At 46.4% G+C, this 19,540-nt stretch overlaps 1 protein-coding gene across 1 annotated transcript in view; it reads right to left on the bottom strand.

The window, feature by feature from the left end:
* Positions 1 to 13,181, bottom strand: part of LOC138737140 (TOG array regulator of axonemal microtubules protein 2-like) — a 91,346-nt gene extending 78,165 nt beyond the window's left edge. Inside the window, exons 1-2 of the mRNA XM_069887706.1 lie at positions 12,954 to 13,181; positions 7,995 to 8,129 (exon numbers count right to left, since the gene is read on the bottom strand). Coding sequence (XP_069743807.1) covers positions 7,995 to 8,106 — 112 coding nt within the window. The 5' untranslated portion in view covers positions 8,107 to 8,129; positions 12,954 to 13,181. The remainder of the gene's footprint in view (positions 1 to 7,994; positions 8,130 to 12,953) is intronic.
* Positions 13,182 to 19,540: the final 6,359 nt, after the last annotated feature.

Consider the following 19,540-nt stretch of genomic DNA (forward strand, 5'->3'; position numbering starts at 1 on the left):
GCCCTCCATCAGAAATAAGAAAAAAAAAGGCAGGTACCTGAATGAAAAAGTGGGGGGTAGGGGGGGGTAAGGGGGGGAAGGGGGGAGGGGGGGTGGGGGAGTGGAGAGGAGGGAGGGAGGGGAAGGGGGAGGAGCACAGGCAACAGATCAGAGGTTGCTGTGGGTGAGAGGGTAAAGCTGCAAAGTGATTGGGGTTAGGGTAAGAGAAGGAAGGGTTAGGGGAGCAGGAGGAAAGGAGGCAGAGAAAAGTGCAGGGGCAGGGTTATCGGAAATTGGAGGTCGATGTTAATATCATCTGGTTAGAGAGTGCTGTGACGGAACAGAAGGCACTGTTCTTCCAATTTAAGGGTAGCCTCGATTTGGCAGTGCACGAAGCCACGGACAGACAGTGTAACAATGGTTTGTTACAGCTCAAGAACAAATTCAAACGGAGGATTGGGAGTTCATTGCTGTTGTAGCGTCCAGAATGAAGGTGCTTAACAAAATGATCTCCCAGTCTGCATCCAGTCTCCTTTATGGAGAGGGAGCCATATCGGGAACTAACTGGGTGATTGTTTAGTTGAGTACCTTTGCCCTGTTCGCTGTAATAGGGATAAGTTTTTATTAAGGCATCTGCCTGACTCTCACATTTTGATCGAAGGATTCAGGCCCAAACCCTTTACTTCCTTGGCATGGATGCTGAGTTTCTCCAGCAATCCATGCTGCAAGCCTACAAAGGCAAGACCCCTCAACTCTTCCTCCGGTATATCAACGACTCCACCGGAATTGCCTTATGCACCCGTGATGAGCTTGTCAACTTCATCCACTTCACGGCCAAGTTCCACCCTGATCTCAAACTCACCTGGTCGATCTCCGATAACACTCTCCACTTCCTGGATCTCTCTGTCTCAGGAGTAAGCTTTCCACCAACATATACTACAAGCCCTCCAACTCCCACAACTACTTGGACGACACTTCCTCACACCCTGTCCCCTGCAAGGATTCCATCCCCTCCCCTCAATTTTTCATCTCCACTGCATCTGTTCCCAAGATGATGTCTTCCAGTCCAGATCTTCTGAAATGTGTCTTCTTCCACAAATGTGGCTTCCCCTCCACCACCAACAACTCAGCCCTCACCTGCATCTTCTCCATTTCCCACTCATCTGCCCTGACCCCCTCTGCTTCCAGATGCAACAAACATAGAATCCCCCTTATCCTTACCTACCACCCAACAACCTCTACATCCAACACATTATCCTCCGGAATTTTCAGTACTTACAACAGGACCCCACCACCAGACACATTTTTCCTTCTCCTCCCTTCTCAGAGGGACTGCTCCCTCCACGATTCCCTCGTGCACTCATCCCTCCCCACCCATCGTGCCGCTGGCACCTTCCCTAGTGCCCACAGGAGGTGCAACACTTGCGCGCACACCTCCTCCATCACCACGGTTCGGGGCCCCAAACAGGCCTTTCACGTGAAGCAACACTTCACTTGTACATGCAGAGGGCTTATTTACTGCATCCCGCGCTCCCTCTGTGGCCTTCTATACATCGGAGAGACCAGTCGCAGGTTGGGAGATCACTCAGCATCCCCGCTCTGTCCGCAACCACTCCTTCCTACTTCAATTCTGGGTCATACTTCCGTGCTCTCGTGTCTGTCCACGGCCTTATGTACTATCCTACCCTGACCACCCTCAAATTGGAGGAACATCACCTTTTTTCCTGTCTGGGCACCTTCCAGCCAGGTGGCATTAACTTTACTGCTTTCCCCTAAACCTGCCAGCCTTTTATATCCCCTCCCCCTTTTCCTGTCTTTTCAGTTCCTCCACCCACCCAGTCATCCCCTCTCCCTTTCATTGCTGCTGTTCCCTCCCTCCTTTTTCCACCTAACATCTCCTGCCTTTGCCATCTCCCCACCACCCCCCCCCCCACTTTTCATTCGGATGCCTGCCAGCATTCTCTCGTACCTTGAAGGGCTCAAGGCCGAAAAATTGGTGATGTATCTTTACCTTTTGATACATAACGGACGCTGTTTGACCTGCTGAACTTCTCCAGCATTTTGTGGTTTTACTTCAGCCACGGTGTCTAGATTTACTTCCAGCACATTTGTGCAATGCACTCATCCCTCACATCTGCAGACTTTCCTGTTTAACTTTTAAATCACAATGAGGGATTCTGCTATCAGGTGGTGTGAATCTGATCCCTATGGCCCTCTGGGGGAGAATCCTTTCTTTTCCAATCAACCCTCAAAATTCCACAGGGTGGTTTAGATGCAGGAAGGATTCTCCCGATGGGAGGGGAATTCCTCCACTGGGAAAGGTCTAAAGCAGTGATTCTCAACCTTCCACCCCCCTTCTCCCCCCCCCCCCACCACCCCCCCAATCTCACACACCGCCTTAAGTAATTCCTTCCTAACCAAGGCGCATCTATGGCATCCTATGAGAACCACTGCCTAAAGGGTGAGGGGAGGGGAGGGAAAAAAGTAGAGAAAGAGAAAGGATGTGAAAGAGAAATGTGAGCTCAGGGAAGTGGTGGGGGAGCTGTCATACCCCACAAGTCCAATCCCATAAAGGACGCACAGGGAGGGAAATCTTGTCAGGCCTGTCAAAAACTAATCACATAGCCAGAACAATGAGACTGAAGATCAGAAATTGATAAAGGAGGCGAGGGGGAGGGCAGGTGATAGGGTTGGAGGGGAATCGGGGATAGTGGAGGGGGAAGGAGGGAATGTTGAAATAAAGCTGTACAGTCCTCAATAAGAGTCAGAAATCAGAAAGGAGCATGCTGGATAGGATGGGTCACTCTGAAGGCTAGGTGCGATGGGAGAGGTGGGAAGTGTGAGATGCTGGGGAATTGAATCACTGCTGGACTTAACTCTTTTGCGGCAGGATTTCTGACATCCTCCGTTTGAGTTTGTTCTTGAGCTCCTGAGTGTCGAGGGACGGGTGTCCTTCCTCCGCCTCTGTCCAGTGCAGCTTCGTGCTGTAACCGTGACAGCGAGCAGCCCCCGATCTGCTGCCATCCGTGACCCAGTCACCTGCCAAGCAAGGACCTCCTCTGGAGCTCTTTACAGAACAGGCTGCACCCAGGGGCAAAGCTAGACTGGGCTGAGGGAAGGCTGCGGAGTACAGGAGGGTTAGAACAATCCTCAGCACACCTCCATTTAAACCAAAAATATCTCCCCAATAAATATTCTAAACAATAACCAGCAACTCTAATTATAGAAAATATTGTAAACACTCTGCAGGTCAGGCAGTGTCCTTAGAGACTGCAAAATCACATTGACCTTGACCAAAGAGAGTCGGCCTTCTGGCCTGTTGAACCTGCTCCGCCTTTCATTCACATCATGGTTGGATAAACAAAAGTGCTGGAAGAACTCAGCAGGTCAGGCAGCATCTGTGGGAAGACACTGGCAGTCTATGTTTTGGCCTGAGCCTTTCTTCAGGGTTCATAGCTGGCGAAGCGCCCGGACACGCAACACCGGCTTGACTCTGGTTTCCCCATGGACATTGCATGACCTGCTGAGCTCCTCCAGCACTTTTGTCTCCTATTCTAGTTCCCCAGCATCTGCAAAATCTTGTTTTACCCTCCAAGATTGTGGTTGATCCTGGTGTGGAATCTGCACCATTTACCCACCTGTTCCCCACATCCCTTAATTCCCATCATTCAAAAATCTATGCCTCTTACATACGTTCAGTGAGGCAGCCTCTACTTCTTTCTTGTATAGAGAATTAGAACATAGAACAATACAGCCCCATACAGCCCCTTCTGCCCTCTATGTTGTGCCGATCCCTACATCCCTTCCTAAAAAAAAGTACTAAACCCTCCCTACTCTGTAGCCCTCTACTTTTCTCTCATCCATGTGTCTAAGAGTCTCTTAAATGCCCCCAATATTTCAGCCTCCTCCACAATCTCCAACAAGGCATTCCTGGCACCCACAACTGTAAAAAAAAATTGACCCGATGTCTCCCCTAAACTTCCCTCCCTTCACTTTGTGCAGATATCCTCTGGTGTTTGCTAATCCTACCCTAGGAAACAGACACTGTCTGTTCTCCCTAACTGTGCCTCTCAATCTTGCAGACCTCTATCAAGTCTCCTCTCATCCTTCTACACTCCAAATAGAAAAGTCCCAGCTCTGCTAACCTTGCCTCATAAGACTTGTTTCCTAATCCACGTAACATCCTGGTAAATCTCCTCTGCACCCTCTCCGTAGCTTCTATATCCTTCCTATAATGAAGTGGCCAGAACTGAACACAATACTTCACCAAAGACTTGTAGGGTTGTAACTTACGGTGGTATGTGGGTGAAAAGAAAAAGTTTGAAAACCACTGTTTTAATCGTACCTCATTGACTCGTTATGTGCATGGTTTCAGAACTCCAAAGGAAATGGGCCAATGACAATTTTTCTCAAGCTAAATATTTCACTCACAATTGGGTCTCGAGCACTGATTCTCAACCTTCCCTTCCCACTCACATCCCACATGAAGCAATCCCTTACTAATCACAGAGCACTGATGGCAGAGGGATTACTCAAGGTGGCATGAGAGTGGAAAGAAAAAGGTTGAGAACCACTGTAAATGACTAACCACTTCATCCCTAAAATCAACCCGGTGAACCTCTCCAAAGCTGGTACAGGTGAGGAAGATGAGAATTAGGCAACAACATTTCTCTCTCTTCAAAGTCTACTGACCAGCCAAATCGTGCTGTTTCAAACATCTACAGGTGCACTGCGGAAAATACAGACTGGTTGTATCACAGGCTGGGTTTGTTCTTCAAGTGCCCAGGAATACAGAAGCTCACAAACATAGCCAGGTCCATGACAGGCTCTGACCTCCCATCCACTGGAGGCATCAATGTGAGGCACTGCCTCAAAAAGGCAGCCAACAGTGTGAAGGACCCCCACGGTTGGCACGATGCCATTACAGCGCCAGTGGTCAGGACCGGGACTTGAATCCCATGCTATCTATAAGAAGCTGGTATGTTCTCCCTGTATCTGTGTGGGTTTTACCCAGGGGGGTATCAGTTTCCTCCCATCATTCAAAATGTACCGGGGGGGGTGGGGTGTAGGTTAATTGGGTGTAAATTGGGCAGCACGGACTTGTGGGTTGAAATGGTCTGTTCCCGTACTGTATGTCAAAATTGATATTTAAACAATAAATTTCCTTGGTCACAATCTTTTCTCACTGCTACCTTCGAGTAAAAGATCCAGTTGCCTGAAAGTTAGCACCTAAGGGTTCAAGAACAGTTTCTTTCCAATGGCCATCATGGTTACACAAATCATGAACTGCTCTGACACCACAAATACTCCCTACCCCCTTCCCAACCCTCTCCCCCTCATCTCATCATCTTTCTCTTCTACCCTCTCACCTATCTCTTACCTATTAGCCCCCGCCCCTTCCAATCCCTTCTTCCTTCCCCCTCCCCACCTTTTTCTCCTCCAGGTGCCAGGCTGACTTTCAACATTCCTGACTATGGGCTCAGCCTTTTGCTTCCCACGGACGCTGCGTGACCTGCTGAGTTTCTCCAGCCCCTCTGTGGACTGCACTGGATCCCAGCATCTGCAGATTCTCTTGCTTACCTCGAGAGATGCGAGGGCATTTAGTGGAATTCAATGTTCATTCCAGTAGGATGAGTTCTTCTGGTTTACACTAGGCCTCACCATGGCAGTGGGATGTGGAACTGAAGAGACTGCACACTGGGAGATCCTTACCAAGGGGATTGAGCACTTTTGCTCTGTTTGCTGTAACAGCAAGGATCTCCGCTTCAGTTCTGCACCCCCTTCCCACAGTTATATGTCTGTCCATGTCCTCATGCGCTGCCAGGTTGAGGTTTTTTGTAAATAGGATGAATAACATCTTGTATTTCATCTTTAACGGTCTCCAACCAGATGGCATCAATATCAAATTCTCCAAGTTCAAGTCCATTATCATCTGACTGTATACGTACAACCAGATGAAGCCTTGTTTCTCCAGTTCACACACACTCAAATACACAGCACAACGCACAATAATCACCGACATGCAAAAAGATAAAATTTAAAATAAATATACTGTGCACAAATATTTTAGAATACTGGGTTACAGGACATTTTTCATCAATCTCACAGCCAGTGGGGAGAAGCTATTTCCCGGCCTGGACGTCCTGAGTTTGATGCTCCTGTACCTCCTTCCCGATGGTAATGAGTCAAAGATACAATGTAAAACACAAAAGTCTGCAGACTCCAAAGTTGAAGTAAAAATAAGGCCTGAGAAACTCAACAGGTCATACAGTGTCCTTTATGTAGCATACCTAACCAATGTTTCATCAAGGTTTCAACAAAATGTAGACAGGTGCCCGAACAGAATGGTGGTGGGGGTAGAAGCACAATTCCACAGGCAGGAGATAATAGGTGGATATGGGAGGGGAGAGCACACCAGCAAACAGAGGAAGGGGGGTGGCTCTGTGAATGGAGAGCTGGAGGAAAGACGATAGAGGAAGTACCAGTGAAGGGGGGGGCGGGTGGGGGAGAGGGGGGTAGCAGAAACTGGAGAAATCAACTGGAGAGAGCCGAAATGCAAAATTAGGTGTTGCTCCTCCAATTTACAGGTGGTCTTAGTTTGACAGCACACAAGGCCACAGACAAACATGTCAGTGAGGGAGAAGGGTGCAGATGAATGTTGTCAGTATGCGTAAAGGAGACCCCAGTGGTCTTCTCTGCCAATTTAATGATCCTTTGGATTGACCTCTAGTCTAATGCTCGTACCACACAATGATGAGGCCAGATAGGACACTCAACTGTAAAATGTTGTCAAGATAGGGCCTTGCCCTCCTCAACTTCCTTAGGAAATGAAGGCACTGCTGTATCTGCCTAATAAGGTGGTGTAGTGGGTCCGTTACACATACACCAAAGCACTGTGTATAATTCCTTTCCCCATTTTTTTTCTCTCCCCCCTCACTTTCACATCTTCCAACTCTATCCTTCTCTTTCCCCTGCCCGTTACTCACCCTTGCTCCAGCTCCCCACCCCCTTTCCTTCCTTCCTCCAATCAGAGAGCATGTTCCTCAGGCCCCTCCCTCAATCACCTTCCACTTCCTTCTCCCACCAGCATTCACCTGGAAACCAATGCTCCTCACCCCCCACCCCACCCCCCTTCTGAACCCCCCGTCCAAATTCAGGCACCCTGAATTATTAATTTTATTGATTCTGGGCATCAGAAGGCCCAACAGACCCATGACACCTATGTGGCCCAATTAACCTCCTGACCTTGTACTTTCTGGAGGGTGGGAGAAAACTGAGACCAGGCCCAAAACGTCGACTGCCCTTTGCGGATGCTGTGTGACCTGCTAGGTTCCTCGCGCACTGTCACGGGCTGAGCAAGGCACTTTTCATCGCGGTCACTGAGTCGGTTTCTCCATCGGAGAGGAGGCCCCTTCGTCAACACTGAACGCAGCTTGAGGAAAGTTTTAAGTGAATGACGGCTTCACCTGGAATGATCGTTTGACTCCTGGATGGTTGGAGGGGGGGAGGGGGGGTGGGGGGAGTAGAGGGGAAACTGGTAGGAAGTTCAAAGGTCCCAGAATTAGGGTTGTTGGTAAAATGACCCACAAGGGAGTGATGGTACAACCTTTGTCACAGCAGATCATTGGGGTCTCAGTGACATTGCCTCAAAAGCTGCTGGAAAGAGTTCCCATTAAAAATCTGTTGGAAAAAAATCAATCGATTTTTAGAGACATAACTGCTTTTGAATAAAAGGCTGGCGTCGTTCATCTCATTCTTACTTTAATTAAGTTGGCAACGCCAGCAACATGGATTCGAATCCAAAGCTGTCTGCAAGGAGTTTATGTTCTTCCCATGACCTGCTTGGGTTTTCTCTGCTTGCTCTGGTTTCCTCTCGTGTTCCAAAGACCCGGGGTCAGTGGATTCATTGGTTACGTCGGTGTATTTGGGCGGTGCAGGTCGGGGACTGGAAGAGCCTGTTACCGTACTGTTTCCCTGGATTTAAAAATGTAAATTAAATGCATACATCTCATTACCTTTCCCGTTGGTCAGCCAGCTGCCTGCCTGCAGATGGAGGCCCGAATCAACACTGTTGCTGCGGTTGGGTTTGAAGGCCACATCGTGACTCCCCATGGTCCCACAGAACATCACCAAAGGTGCTCCAAGCGTGCCTGGACAGAAAACAGCAAGGCCAACTTAGAGACATAACTGTCTCTTCCACCTGATGTGTTTTTGCTTTTCATTTGGTGTTTCATACCCTATTATGACAATCAGGAGATGCCGACTTCTCAATATTCCAGTTCTGGTATATCATCGTCTGACTGCACATACACATCCAGGCGAAACAGTGTTTCTCTGGACCACGGTCCACACCCGATACACAGCACGTAATAATCACATACACATAAAGATGCTATTTAAAGTAAAGATGTACAAATATTTTGGGATGATTTCCTTGATTACACAATACCGTTCCTCAATCTCATGGCCTGCGGGAAGAAATTGTTTCCAAGCCTGGCAGTCCTGATTTTAATCCTCCTGTACCTCCTTCTGGAGGTTACTGGGTCAAAGATATTGTATATTGAATGAAAGGAGTCCTATATAATTCTTTGACCAATGCAACACTTCCGGTAAATGTCGTCAATAGAGAAAAGGCCGTATTGATGATCCTCTGTGTTGACATCCGGTCCAATACTTTGCAGCTACCATACCACACAATGATGCAGCCAGACAGGACCCTCTTAATTGTGCTCTACATATTGTTATCAAAATGGGGGTCAGTAGCCTTGCCCTCCTCAACCTCATTAGGAAGTGTAGGCGCTGCTGCACCTTCCTGACTAATGAGGTGTGGTTGATCCAAGTCAGGTCGTCCTTTAGACGCACACCAATGAACTTTGTGCTCTCTATTCTCCCCACAATGGAACCATGGAGAGTGTAACGACAGCAACCTTGCGATCAATGTCAGCAAAACCAAGGAAATGATTGTGGACTTCAGGAGGAAGTCAGAGGAACACGACCCAGTCCTCATTGAGGGCACAGTAATGGAGAGGTTCAAGAACTTCAAAGTCCTGGGTGTCAACATCTCCTAGGATCTGTCCTGGAGTCTCCACATTGAATCAATCACAAGGTTCACCAGCGGCTATATTTTGTGAGGAGTCTGAGCAGGTTCAGTATGTCACAGAAGACTCTCGTAAACTTCTACAGGTGTAATGTGGAGAGCATTCTGGCGGGTTGCATCGCAGCCTGGTATAGAGGTGCCAAATCTCAGGACAAGAATAAACAGCAGAGGGTTGTTAACTCGGCTTGCGACATCACAGGCAGCAGACTTCACTCCATTGAGGACATCTACACGAGGTGGTGTCTTAAAAAGCAGCCTCTATCCTTAAAGACCCCCACCACCCAGGGTGTGCCCTCCTCTCTCTGCTACCATCAGGGAAAAGGTGCAGGAGCCTAAAGACGGGCACTCAGTGGCACAAGGACAGCTTCTTCCCCGCTGCCATCAGATTCCTGAATAATCAATGAACCAAAGACACTGCCTTACATTTTGTGCATTATTATTTTTATTATTCTTTTAGTAACATTGTAAGATGGTTATAATATGAATGTTTACACTGTGACGTTGCCGCAAAGCCCGAATTTCATGACTTGTTCATGACAATAAATCCTGATTCTGAAATACTAGGGGACGTCTGTTGAATGTGAGTGGAGGAAAGTTTAGGGGAGACACCAGAGCTCAGCTTGTTGTTTTTGGGGATTTTCTTTTCATATTAGAGAGTGATGAGTGCCTGAAATGCATGACCGGGGCCAATACAATTGAGACATTTCAAAGTCTCTTAGATAGTCACATAGATGTTTGGAAAACAGTTGATTTTGGCATGAGGTAGGGAACGATTGGATTGTTGTGGATTAGGTTTACATGGGTCAGCACAACATTGTGGGCTGAAGGGCCTGTACTGTCCTGTAATGTTATATGCACAGATATCCTGTGCCAAAAGGCATATTCCTCTGCTGTACTGCTTGATATTAAAAATCGCCGCTACTCGAGGCCTGTTACCATGCTGCATGTCTAAATTTAAAATATACAGGTAATAAATATAGTGTTTACAATTAAACTCAATGCAAGGATAAAGATGGCATTTCAATAGTGCAGACAGGTGTTCTCATTTACCTTGAATTTAGAGACCACACAGAAACAGGCTATTCCGACCCATGAGCTCGTGCCATTCAAATACACCAATCAATCTACCTACCCCATTCATTATTGAACAGTGGGAGGAAACTGAAGCAAACCCACACAGACACTGGGAGAACGTACAAACTCCTTACAGACAGCATCGGATTTGAACCCGGCTCGCTGGTGCTGTAATAGTGGGCCCTTCCACACTGCCGTGTAAAATGGGGTGACCGGGCAATTCGCCTGGTTAGCGCCCCAGTTACGCGGCAGTTAGAAAGGGTCTGACCCGGTCAGCCCCGTCAGAATCCAACCGGGTCCCTGACCTACCTCAGAGGTAGTCAGGGAACCCAGTTAAACTTACCTAGTTCATGTCCACAGGTGACTTGAAAACGAAGATGGCCGACCCACTTATTCCAGTGATGCTAATGCTTGTGTAGGTGCGTCACCAGGCTTCCGAAAGTACTTGCGGTGAGTACATGATGCATCATCGCAAGGGCGGATCCCCCTTAAATTGCTGGGTTGGATATTTAATGGATAGATCCCCCTGCAACTTAAAAGTTGCTAGTTTTTCAAGTTGGAGCTTTCAAGTGCATTCCTTGGTATCAACTTACTGTACGGTCTGAACACAACCCGAACACTGGAATGTGGACCTCCTGCTGAACAGATTAGGATCTGGAATGTGCCATGTTGTTCAGTACGTTTCTGGCAATTGATTGGAAACTAGTTAATCATCCGTTGACAAGCCGATGTTGACAGGTGCAGTGTTAGGGAGCAGAGAGGTGCTTGGGGCTCACTGAGCACGGGTGGGTGGGGGCACAGCACCGATCCTGGACTTGATGTCACACGGATTTCCTCCATGATCACCCTTGGTCGTTGTCATTGCCCGTCACAGGCTCTGTTCTGTTGCCTCTCCCCACCAATGCTTTCAGTTCTTCATTGCTCATTGGATGTGAGCAGCACTGTCAGGGTGAGCGATCATCACCCATCCTGCAGTACCCCTGAACGGGGAGGCTTGCCATTTCAAATTATCACATTGATGAGGGTCTGGAGTCACACGTGGGCCAGACCAGGATAAGATAGCAGAGTCCCTCACTGAAGGAACCCGATTGAACTTGCTGCAATTTCACAATGGAGTCATCCAGTTTTCCACAGCTTTCTGCAGTGATCTCTCTCCCCTGGATTCCCTTGCCCACTCTTCCCTTCCCACCTTGGCACCTACCTGTGAGCGCAGGAGATGTTCCACTTGCACCCGCACCTCCTCCCTCGCCACTACTCGGGGCCACAAACAGTCCTTCCAAGAGAAGCAGGGTCATTGACTGCATCCAGTGCTCCTGTTGTGGCCTCCTCCACATCGGCGAGCTGGACACAGATTGGGAGATCGTTTTGTTGAGCACCTGGTTTCTGTCCGCTGTGACAGCTCATATCTTGACGAAGGGCTCAGGCCCAAAACGTTGGTTACCCTTTGCTTCCTCTCGATGCTGTGTGACATGCCGAGTTTCTCCAGCAGACAGTTAGTGCAACGCTGTTACAGCGCCAACAACTGAGGTTCGAATCTGCATTGTAAGGTGTTTGTACATTCTCCGAGTCTGTGTGGGTTTCCTCCGGGTGCTCAGGTTTCCTCCTACCCTTGAAAATGTAGAGGGATTGTAGATCAATTGGGTGTAATTGGATGGCACTGGCCCATTGGCGAGCTATGTCTAAATTGAAATTTTGTTTTGCACTCGACCCCAGCATCTGCAGAATTTTTTGTTTAACATCATCCAGTTTTACACCACAGAAACAGGCCCTTCAGCCCAACTTGAACGCCTAACTTGTCCATGTTGACCAAACCATCTGCCTTAGCTGGTCCCAATTACCTGCAGTTAGCTCATACCCTTCAAGCTTTCCTGCCTGAAAGTGTTTTAAAGGTAACCACTGCCAGTAGCTCATTCCATACACCCCCAATTAATGTCCCAATTAATTCTTTCCCCTCTCATTTCAAATCTATACTTACTCGTTTTAGGTTCCTCCACCCAGGTAAAAGACTGACTTATCTATGCATGTCATAATTTTATAAGCCTCTGAGGTTCTCCCCCACCCCCTCTCTCCTACATTTGTTGGAGAAAAGTCTTAGCCTATCCACACTCCCTTTATAATTCAATCCTCCCAGTTCCCATAGCACCCTTGTTAATCAGGTACTTCCATGACCATCAATGCTCAGACCTTCATTCCAGGGTATTCACTTAAATGGGAAGTCCAGTAGGATGCAACCACAATCTTTAAATTTAGACATACAGCAGGGTAACAGGCCATTTCGGCCACGAGTCCGTGCCACCTAATTTACACCCCATTAACCTACACCCCTGGCACGTTTTGAAGGGTGGGAGGAAACCAGAGCCCCCAGGGAAAACCCACGCAGGCACTGGGAGAACGCACAAACTCCTTACAGACAACGCGGGATTGGAACCCCAGTCTCGATCACTGGCACTGTAAAGGTGTCGCGCTAACCGCGATGACAACGGCGTCGCCTAAATCCCTCCACTACCAGACATTAAGGGGCTGAGACCAAAGAATCCCCTTACACAACAGGAGTGACGCTGGAAGGGGGGGAAATCAGGATACATTATCAGTAATAGTGTTATAAATGCTTAGTGCTACAAGGTACTGTACAATCAAATATTACACTGAATGCCAAAAGATATTGCAGTGTATCTCTCTCTCTATCTCCATGTATATCTATCTAATATATACTTCGTGTGAATAACGTATTTAAAAGGCATGTGCAGGATATTAAGAGCAGTCATTCCCTCACTCACACGCCTTGTACACTAGGCTCACTGACCTCTCGAGCTCCACACTCCATCCAGCACTTGTCCTCACTCCTCACAGTCTTTGCTCTCCTCCAGGTGCCCTTTCATCTCATTTCAAGCAGGCCAGAAGGGTGAGGTGCAGCAGCCAAGCTCTGAGTCCGATCCCCTGCCTCTTGCAGTTTGGGCAAGAACTTTGGTCAAGTGCAGCCAGCCGTTCGGAGAAGGTAAACAGGAACAGGTACAGGGGGAGAAAAAACAGCGTGGCATAGCAACCATGAGTCAGAGTAGCCGGTCAGAGGGTTGCGAGGACCAGCAGATCACTTTATTATTTCACAATGGGTGTTGACAGTGAGTCCCTGACAACCAATAGCTCTTCCCTCTCTGGGGATTTATGCAGATATTCATTCACCAGAATAATATTCCATATAATCCAGAGTCCCACTGAGATTCAGGAATGAGAGGAATCCGGTCCAACAAGATTCCATCGGCAGACACATCCCCTTCCTTTTCAACATTCTGAAGGGACCATCCCCATCGTGATTCCCTCATCTGCCCCTCTACAGCGTTATCCCACCAGTATTTCACCCTTTTTTAAACCAACCTGAACTGTCTTCCCAGGTGAAGCAACGATTCACAGGCACTTGCCTGCTGTGTGCACAATGCGGTCTCCTCTACGCAAGAGAAACCCAGTACCGACCGGGAACCTGATTTGCAGAGCGTTTGTGTTCAGTCCCCAGGAGCAATCCAGAGCTTCCGCTTACCAACCGCACCAAGTCTCCATCCAACCCATCGGTGACCTCCAGCGCCGTTAAAATGAGGGCCCAATGAGAGTTATCCTCCAGTGGGCATGTTGCAGTCTTGTGGACTTCACATTGAACTCTCCAGTTCAGGCAACTTGTCTTCCACGTCCAGATCAGAACTGGCCAGTTGCACTGCAACTCATCCATTACGTTCGCCATCTTTTATCTTTGCATTAATACAGCCTGACCTGCAATTTTCCACGTGCTTTTCTTTGTTCTCTCATTAAGTGCTCTCCCACCCAAACCAATGAGTTATCCCCTTGTCAACCCTGATCTCTCCCCAACACAGAAATGTCATATATAACATAACAATTACAGCACGGAAACAGGCCATTAGGCCCTTCTAGTCCACACCGAACCAAACACCCCTTTCTCGTCCCACCTCCCTGCACAATGCCCATAACCCTCCATCTTCTTCTCATCCATATACCTGTCCAACCTTTTCTTAAATAATACAATTGACTCCGCCGCCACTATTTCTCCCGGAAGCTCATTCCACACGGCTACCACTCTCTGAGTAAAGAAGTTCCCCCTCATGTTACCTCTAAACCTCTGCCCCTTAATTCTTAACTCATGTCCTCTTGTTTTAATCTTTCCTCCTCTTAACAGAAATAGTCTATCCACATCCCCTCTGTCTCTCCCTTTCATAATCTTAAATACTTCTATCAAATCCCCTCTCAACCTTCTACGCTCCAAAGAATAAAGACCTAATCTGTCCAATCTCTCCCTATACTCTAGATGCTTAAACCCAGGTAACATTCTGGTAAACCTTCTCTGCACTCTCTCCACTCTGTTTATATCCTTCCTCTAATTAGGCGACCAGAACTGCACACAGAACTCCAAATTAGGCCGCACCAACGTCTTAGATAATCTCAACATCACCTCCCAACTCCTATATTCCATGCAATGATTGATAAAGGCCAGCATACTAAAAGCCTTCTTCACCACCCTATTCACGTGAGTTTCTACCTTCAGGGAACGATGTACCATCACTCCTAAATCTTTCTGCTCTTCTGTATTCCTCAATGCTCTCCCATTTACCACGTATGTCCTATTCTGATTCTTCTTACCAAAATGAAGCACCTCACACTTATCAGCATTAAATTCCATCTGCCATTTTTCAGCCCACTTTTCTAAGCAGCCCAAATCCCTCTGCAATCCTTGAAAACCTTCTTCATTATCCACTATTCCTCTCTCTTTTCTGAAAGGGTGCTCAGCTTGGAAAGTTAACCATTTCTCTTTCCACAGATGCTTTCTGACCTGGAAGGTTTCCAGCATTTTGCTTTTATGTGTGAAAGTCTCTGCTGTCTCATCTCCAGGCTTTACTTTGTTTACGAGTGGTCTCCCGTCTTCCCAATTGTCAGATGTCATATGGGCTCAGAATGAGAACACAGATCATCAGGCTGCAACCATAGCACCAAGCCAGGGCATTGGAGCCTTTGGAGTTGTCACTGTGTTAACTTCATACCTCACACTTCAATAAACAGGGTTGGGGGAGGTGGGGGGTAGTTGATGATAACCTAAATGAAGGGAAGGGCTGGAAAGTCAGGGTTAAACAAGATAGTCTGCAGACACTGGGGTCAAGCTCAATACACAAATGTGCTAGAGAAACCCAGCAGGTTTCGCAGCTTGCACTCAAGGTAAATGTTAACCAACATTTCGGGGCTGGCCCCTCCATCAGGTACAAACAAAAACAGGCAGATTCTGGAATAAAATGGTGGTTGGGGGTGGAGAGAGAGAGAAGGGAGAGGAAAGAGGAGGAAGGGGAGAGTGGAGGTAGATTGGGATGAACTTGGGTCCAGATTAGCTACTTACCTTGCAACCACCAATCCAATTAGTGGACTGAATGATGAAACCCACGGACTATTTAAAGAACATTTTTTAAATGCTGGAAATACTCCGGGTCAACGAGAAACAGAACTATTGTTTCAGGTCAGGATGCTTCACCCAAAATTAGGCAGTAGTCAACCGATCTGAGCTTCTCTTTCCACTCGCGCTACCCAACCAGTTGAGAATATAAAACACCTTTTTCCCCCAAATGCTTCCTGACCTGGACGGTTACCAGCATTTTGCTTTGGTAAGTTAAAGTCTCTGCTGTTTCAACATCCAGGCTTTACTTTGTTCACTTGAGGTGGTTACAGGTAACCATGGTGGCAACAATTTCTATTTCTTTCCTTTTGATCATCCTCTCTACCTACATTGATCACCTCGGATAGATAGCATCAGTAACTTTAAATTGTTTAAATAATGGCTCAAAGAATTATTGAGGGTCCTTTCCATCCAGCACACAGCTTCTTTGACTCACTTCTATCCAGGATTACCAGGCTGGGAAATGGTTTCTTCCCGCAGGCTGTGGGGTTGATGAACAGTGTTTTATGTGACAGATCATGTTGTATTTTATATTGTATATAGAGATGTTTTACAGGAGATAAATTGTGGCAGGTTTTTTTTTAAAGTGTAGGTCACATACAAACACTTCAAAACAGATCTCATTTAAAATGCCAGAGCTCTGCTCAAGCCAGACAGTCCAGGCTCCGGGTGCCTTTGCAAAAACTTTGAAGAATGCCTATAAGGACTTCACAAGTAGGCGTTAATTGGACACGCTGTGGAGTAATGGATTATTGTTTTTTGGAAAGCAACAGGTGAACAAACTCGGAGGATTAGGTCCGGTGCTGCAGTCTGTCTGAGTGCAGTTGGCTGTTCTAAGTGGGTCATGTGGTTTATGAGAAAAGAGAGAGAGAGAGAGAGAGAATGAGAATATCCTGGATGAGACCCCAAATGTTATGAATCCAGAGGACGCCGAAACCCAGCAGCAATAGATAGTCACCAAGACAAATGGTTACTTAAACAAAAGTTGCTTTTAATTATCTTTAAACATGAAAACAGAATCACACTTTAACTTATTTCTATTAAATTAATTTAACCCCCTTCTAATTCTAAGCACACATGTATGTAATGTGTGAGCAAGTTCAGAAAAGTTCTTTATCCACAGTCCAATCTCACTTCTCAAAGTTCACTCACAATTCTTGTACTGTGCATAGAATTTAACATTTATGAAGTTCATCAGGCTTTGGTGCTTGAAAGGTAAATGGTTACTGTAGTGATATGCTATTACACCACTAGGTCACCAGGGGCCACCACCTGATGACCTTGTATATAAAGCTGATCGGAGCTCGTGCTCCTCCATTCTGATCTCGGCTTGCACAGAGGCAAGACCTAGCTGTATACATTAGTCTATTAAAACTAGCATTTAACTTGCACTCTGTCTTGTGTGGTTGATGTTAGTCACCATCAGTTACCACTCAGGAAGGTTCTTGTCAGTTTTCAAAGAGAGATTTGTTGTTTGTTGGACACTCACAACTGATCCCTTTCAATCAGCTACTTCAGTGTCTTGCCGAAGAAACTTTCCCCATCAGGGTTTTCCAGATGATAACCTCTTTCTTTCAGGTCATCACATAGTTCCTTTTTGTTTCTCTTATTTCAAGTGAAACATTAGGCAGCCAGTCCTCTCCTCTTGTATGAGCCACAAGGGCTTTGACCAGGCTGAACTAAGCACTCACAACCCGTCTTCCAAATTGGGTTTATTCCACAAGCTTTCTAGCTTGTCTTGTTCCAATCCCAGCTGATGCTGCTGACTGCAGAATTGAATTCCCTCTCTCTCACACAAAGCCTGTTTTTCTCTCTCTGCTTGAAAAACCACATGACCCTCTTAGAACAGCAACTTCCACTCCAGACAGTCTGCGGCTGTTGCCTTTTCTGTAAGCAACAATCCATTAGTGAAGTCTCTTGGGCACTCTCCAAAGCTTTTGCAAAGGCTGACATATCTAGCATGAGCAGAGCTCCAGTATTTTAAATAAGATCTGATTCAAAGTGTTTGTATGTACCCTACACTAACAAACCTGCCCCAATTTATCTCCCAAAAACATATCTGTAATCTGTCACAGTATACTCTGCCATATTTATGACTTAGAAACAAAAAACAATTAGTATGTGGATTATGATTCCTCAATGCTTCAAAATAAAATGAATTTTAAAATAAAATGCTTTCCAGGGAAACTTAATATCAAGTACATATTCCAATCAATGTGCCATGCTGCTAAATGCTTAGCAGTTGAGCCATTTCCTTCCAGGGCTTTTGTCCGTGCTTTAATGCAGTTGGCTGTTCAGACAGCTTGATGACATCACAGTTACTGAGCATCAGGGAGCCCTTTGAACCGGTCCTGAATGCGCAGTGAAGCCCCTCCGGCCTACAACGTTGTGCCAACCGCTATCAATCTTGTCCCTTCCTTTGCGGTTGATAACCCTTTATTTTTCTTGCATCCATGTGTCTATACATGAAACTTATACTTTTAAAATAATTTTTATTTTTAATTTCAATTAAATTTAAATTGTACCCGCCTCCACCACCATCCCCAGCAATCAATTCCAGGCACCCTCCATTCTCCGTAAAAGAAAAACTACCTCTATCACCTGCCCTACAATATCATACTTCACTGGAGCATATCACTTTTCAATCCATACATTCACAGGATGTTTGACTCATTCATGAGGCCGACATTTATTGCCTGCATCCAATTAATGCCTAACACGCGGAGGCAGGTCCACCAAGTTGATAAAGTTTGCAGCCACATCCAGTCTGGGAAAGGATGGAAGATTTCCTCTCTTCAAGAACTTTTGAGAAACAAAAATCTGGCAGTATTTTGCTGAGTGAAACATGATCGGCTGCAGACACTGTGAATGTAGTAAAGGACACCAAAATGTTGGAAGAACTCGGCTGGTCTTTTCAGCATCTATATGAGACAAAGATATATTGCCGACGTTTCCCTTCAAGGGTGGGAAAAAAATAATCAGAAAAGGATATAGCAGAAAGTCTCATAATTCAAACAACCAATCCAATGCCTAGACCAACACCGGGTTGTCTGTTGAGTTTTAATTGTTATGACTTCAGTTGTACTTAATGAGAGCAGCACATTAGAGTCAATGACAATTTTGTCTGAACATCAACAGGATTAGAATGACCAATAACATTCCTCAAAGGTCATTAAACCAAATGGCTCGTTGCAGCCATCATTTTATTTTTATTATTTAACTCAATTTTAATTTCCCAACTACTGTGATGTACATTTTGCCGTGGTTTGCCACTCCAGGCCAATGCAATTACCCAGTATGTGGTCTTAGTTCTATGTTTTAAAAAAAAAACAGTTACAATGAACAAGTAACCCACACCATGTTATAATAGAAAACACTGGAGATACTCATCAAGTCAGACAGCATCTGGGGAGAGAGAATTCATGTTTCAGATCAGAGACCCAATAGAGCTCTTACAGAGATGGTCCCAAACAGAATTTTTACCCCCAGATTTGCAGCATCTGCGGTTTATTTTTTTGACTTTCAACCTGGGTGTGAAAGGGATGGGAGGGTGCAAACGCTGGAACACCCACTGCCTCAGTTTAAAAGTGCCAAAGAATCTTTTGCTCACAGCAGGAAGAGAAGCGAGGCCTTGGCTTCCAGCCTCATCTGAGAGGTGGCAGTCCCGCTTCAGCGCTGAATGTTCTGCTCATCTCTGGTCCTGGACTCGAACCTACAAACTTCCAGCTCCAAAAGAGAAAAGTCTGAGATGCAAGTATTAAGGGCTTATCTTGAACCTGCAGGCTAATGGCCCAACAGGACTGTAAGATGCCATTTTCCAAAACACGCTGACGCATTAACTGATGGAAATATTCATTTCATGGAAAGCAAATTAAAATGACAGCAATAGATCCCTGGTTTTAAAACTGATATAATGGCTCCCACAATAGAAAGAGGTTTAGTATGAATTG

The sequence above is a fragment of the Narcine bancroftii genome, chromosome 6 (assembly GCF_036971445.1).
Source record: "Narcine bancroftii isolate sNarBan1 chromosome 6, sNarBan1.hap1, whole genome shotgun sequence".
NCBI classification, from domain to species: Eukaryota; Metazoa; Chordata; class Chondrichthyes; order Torpediniformes; family Narcinidae; genus Narcine; species Narcine bancroftii.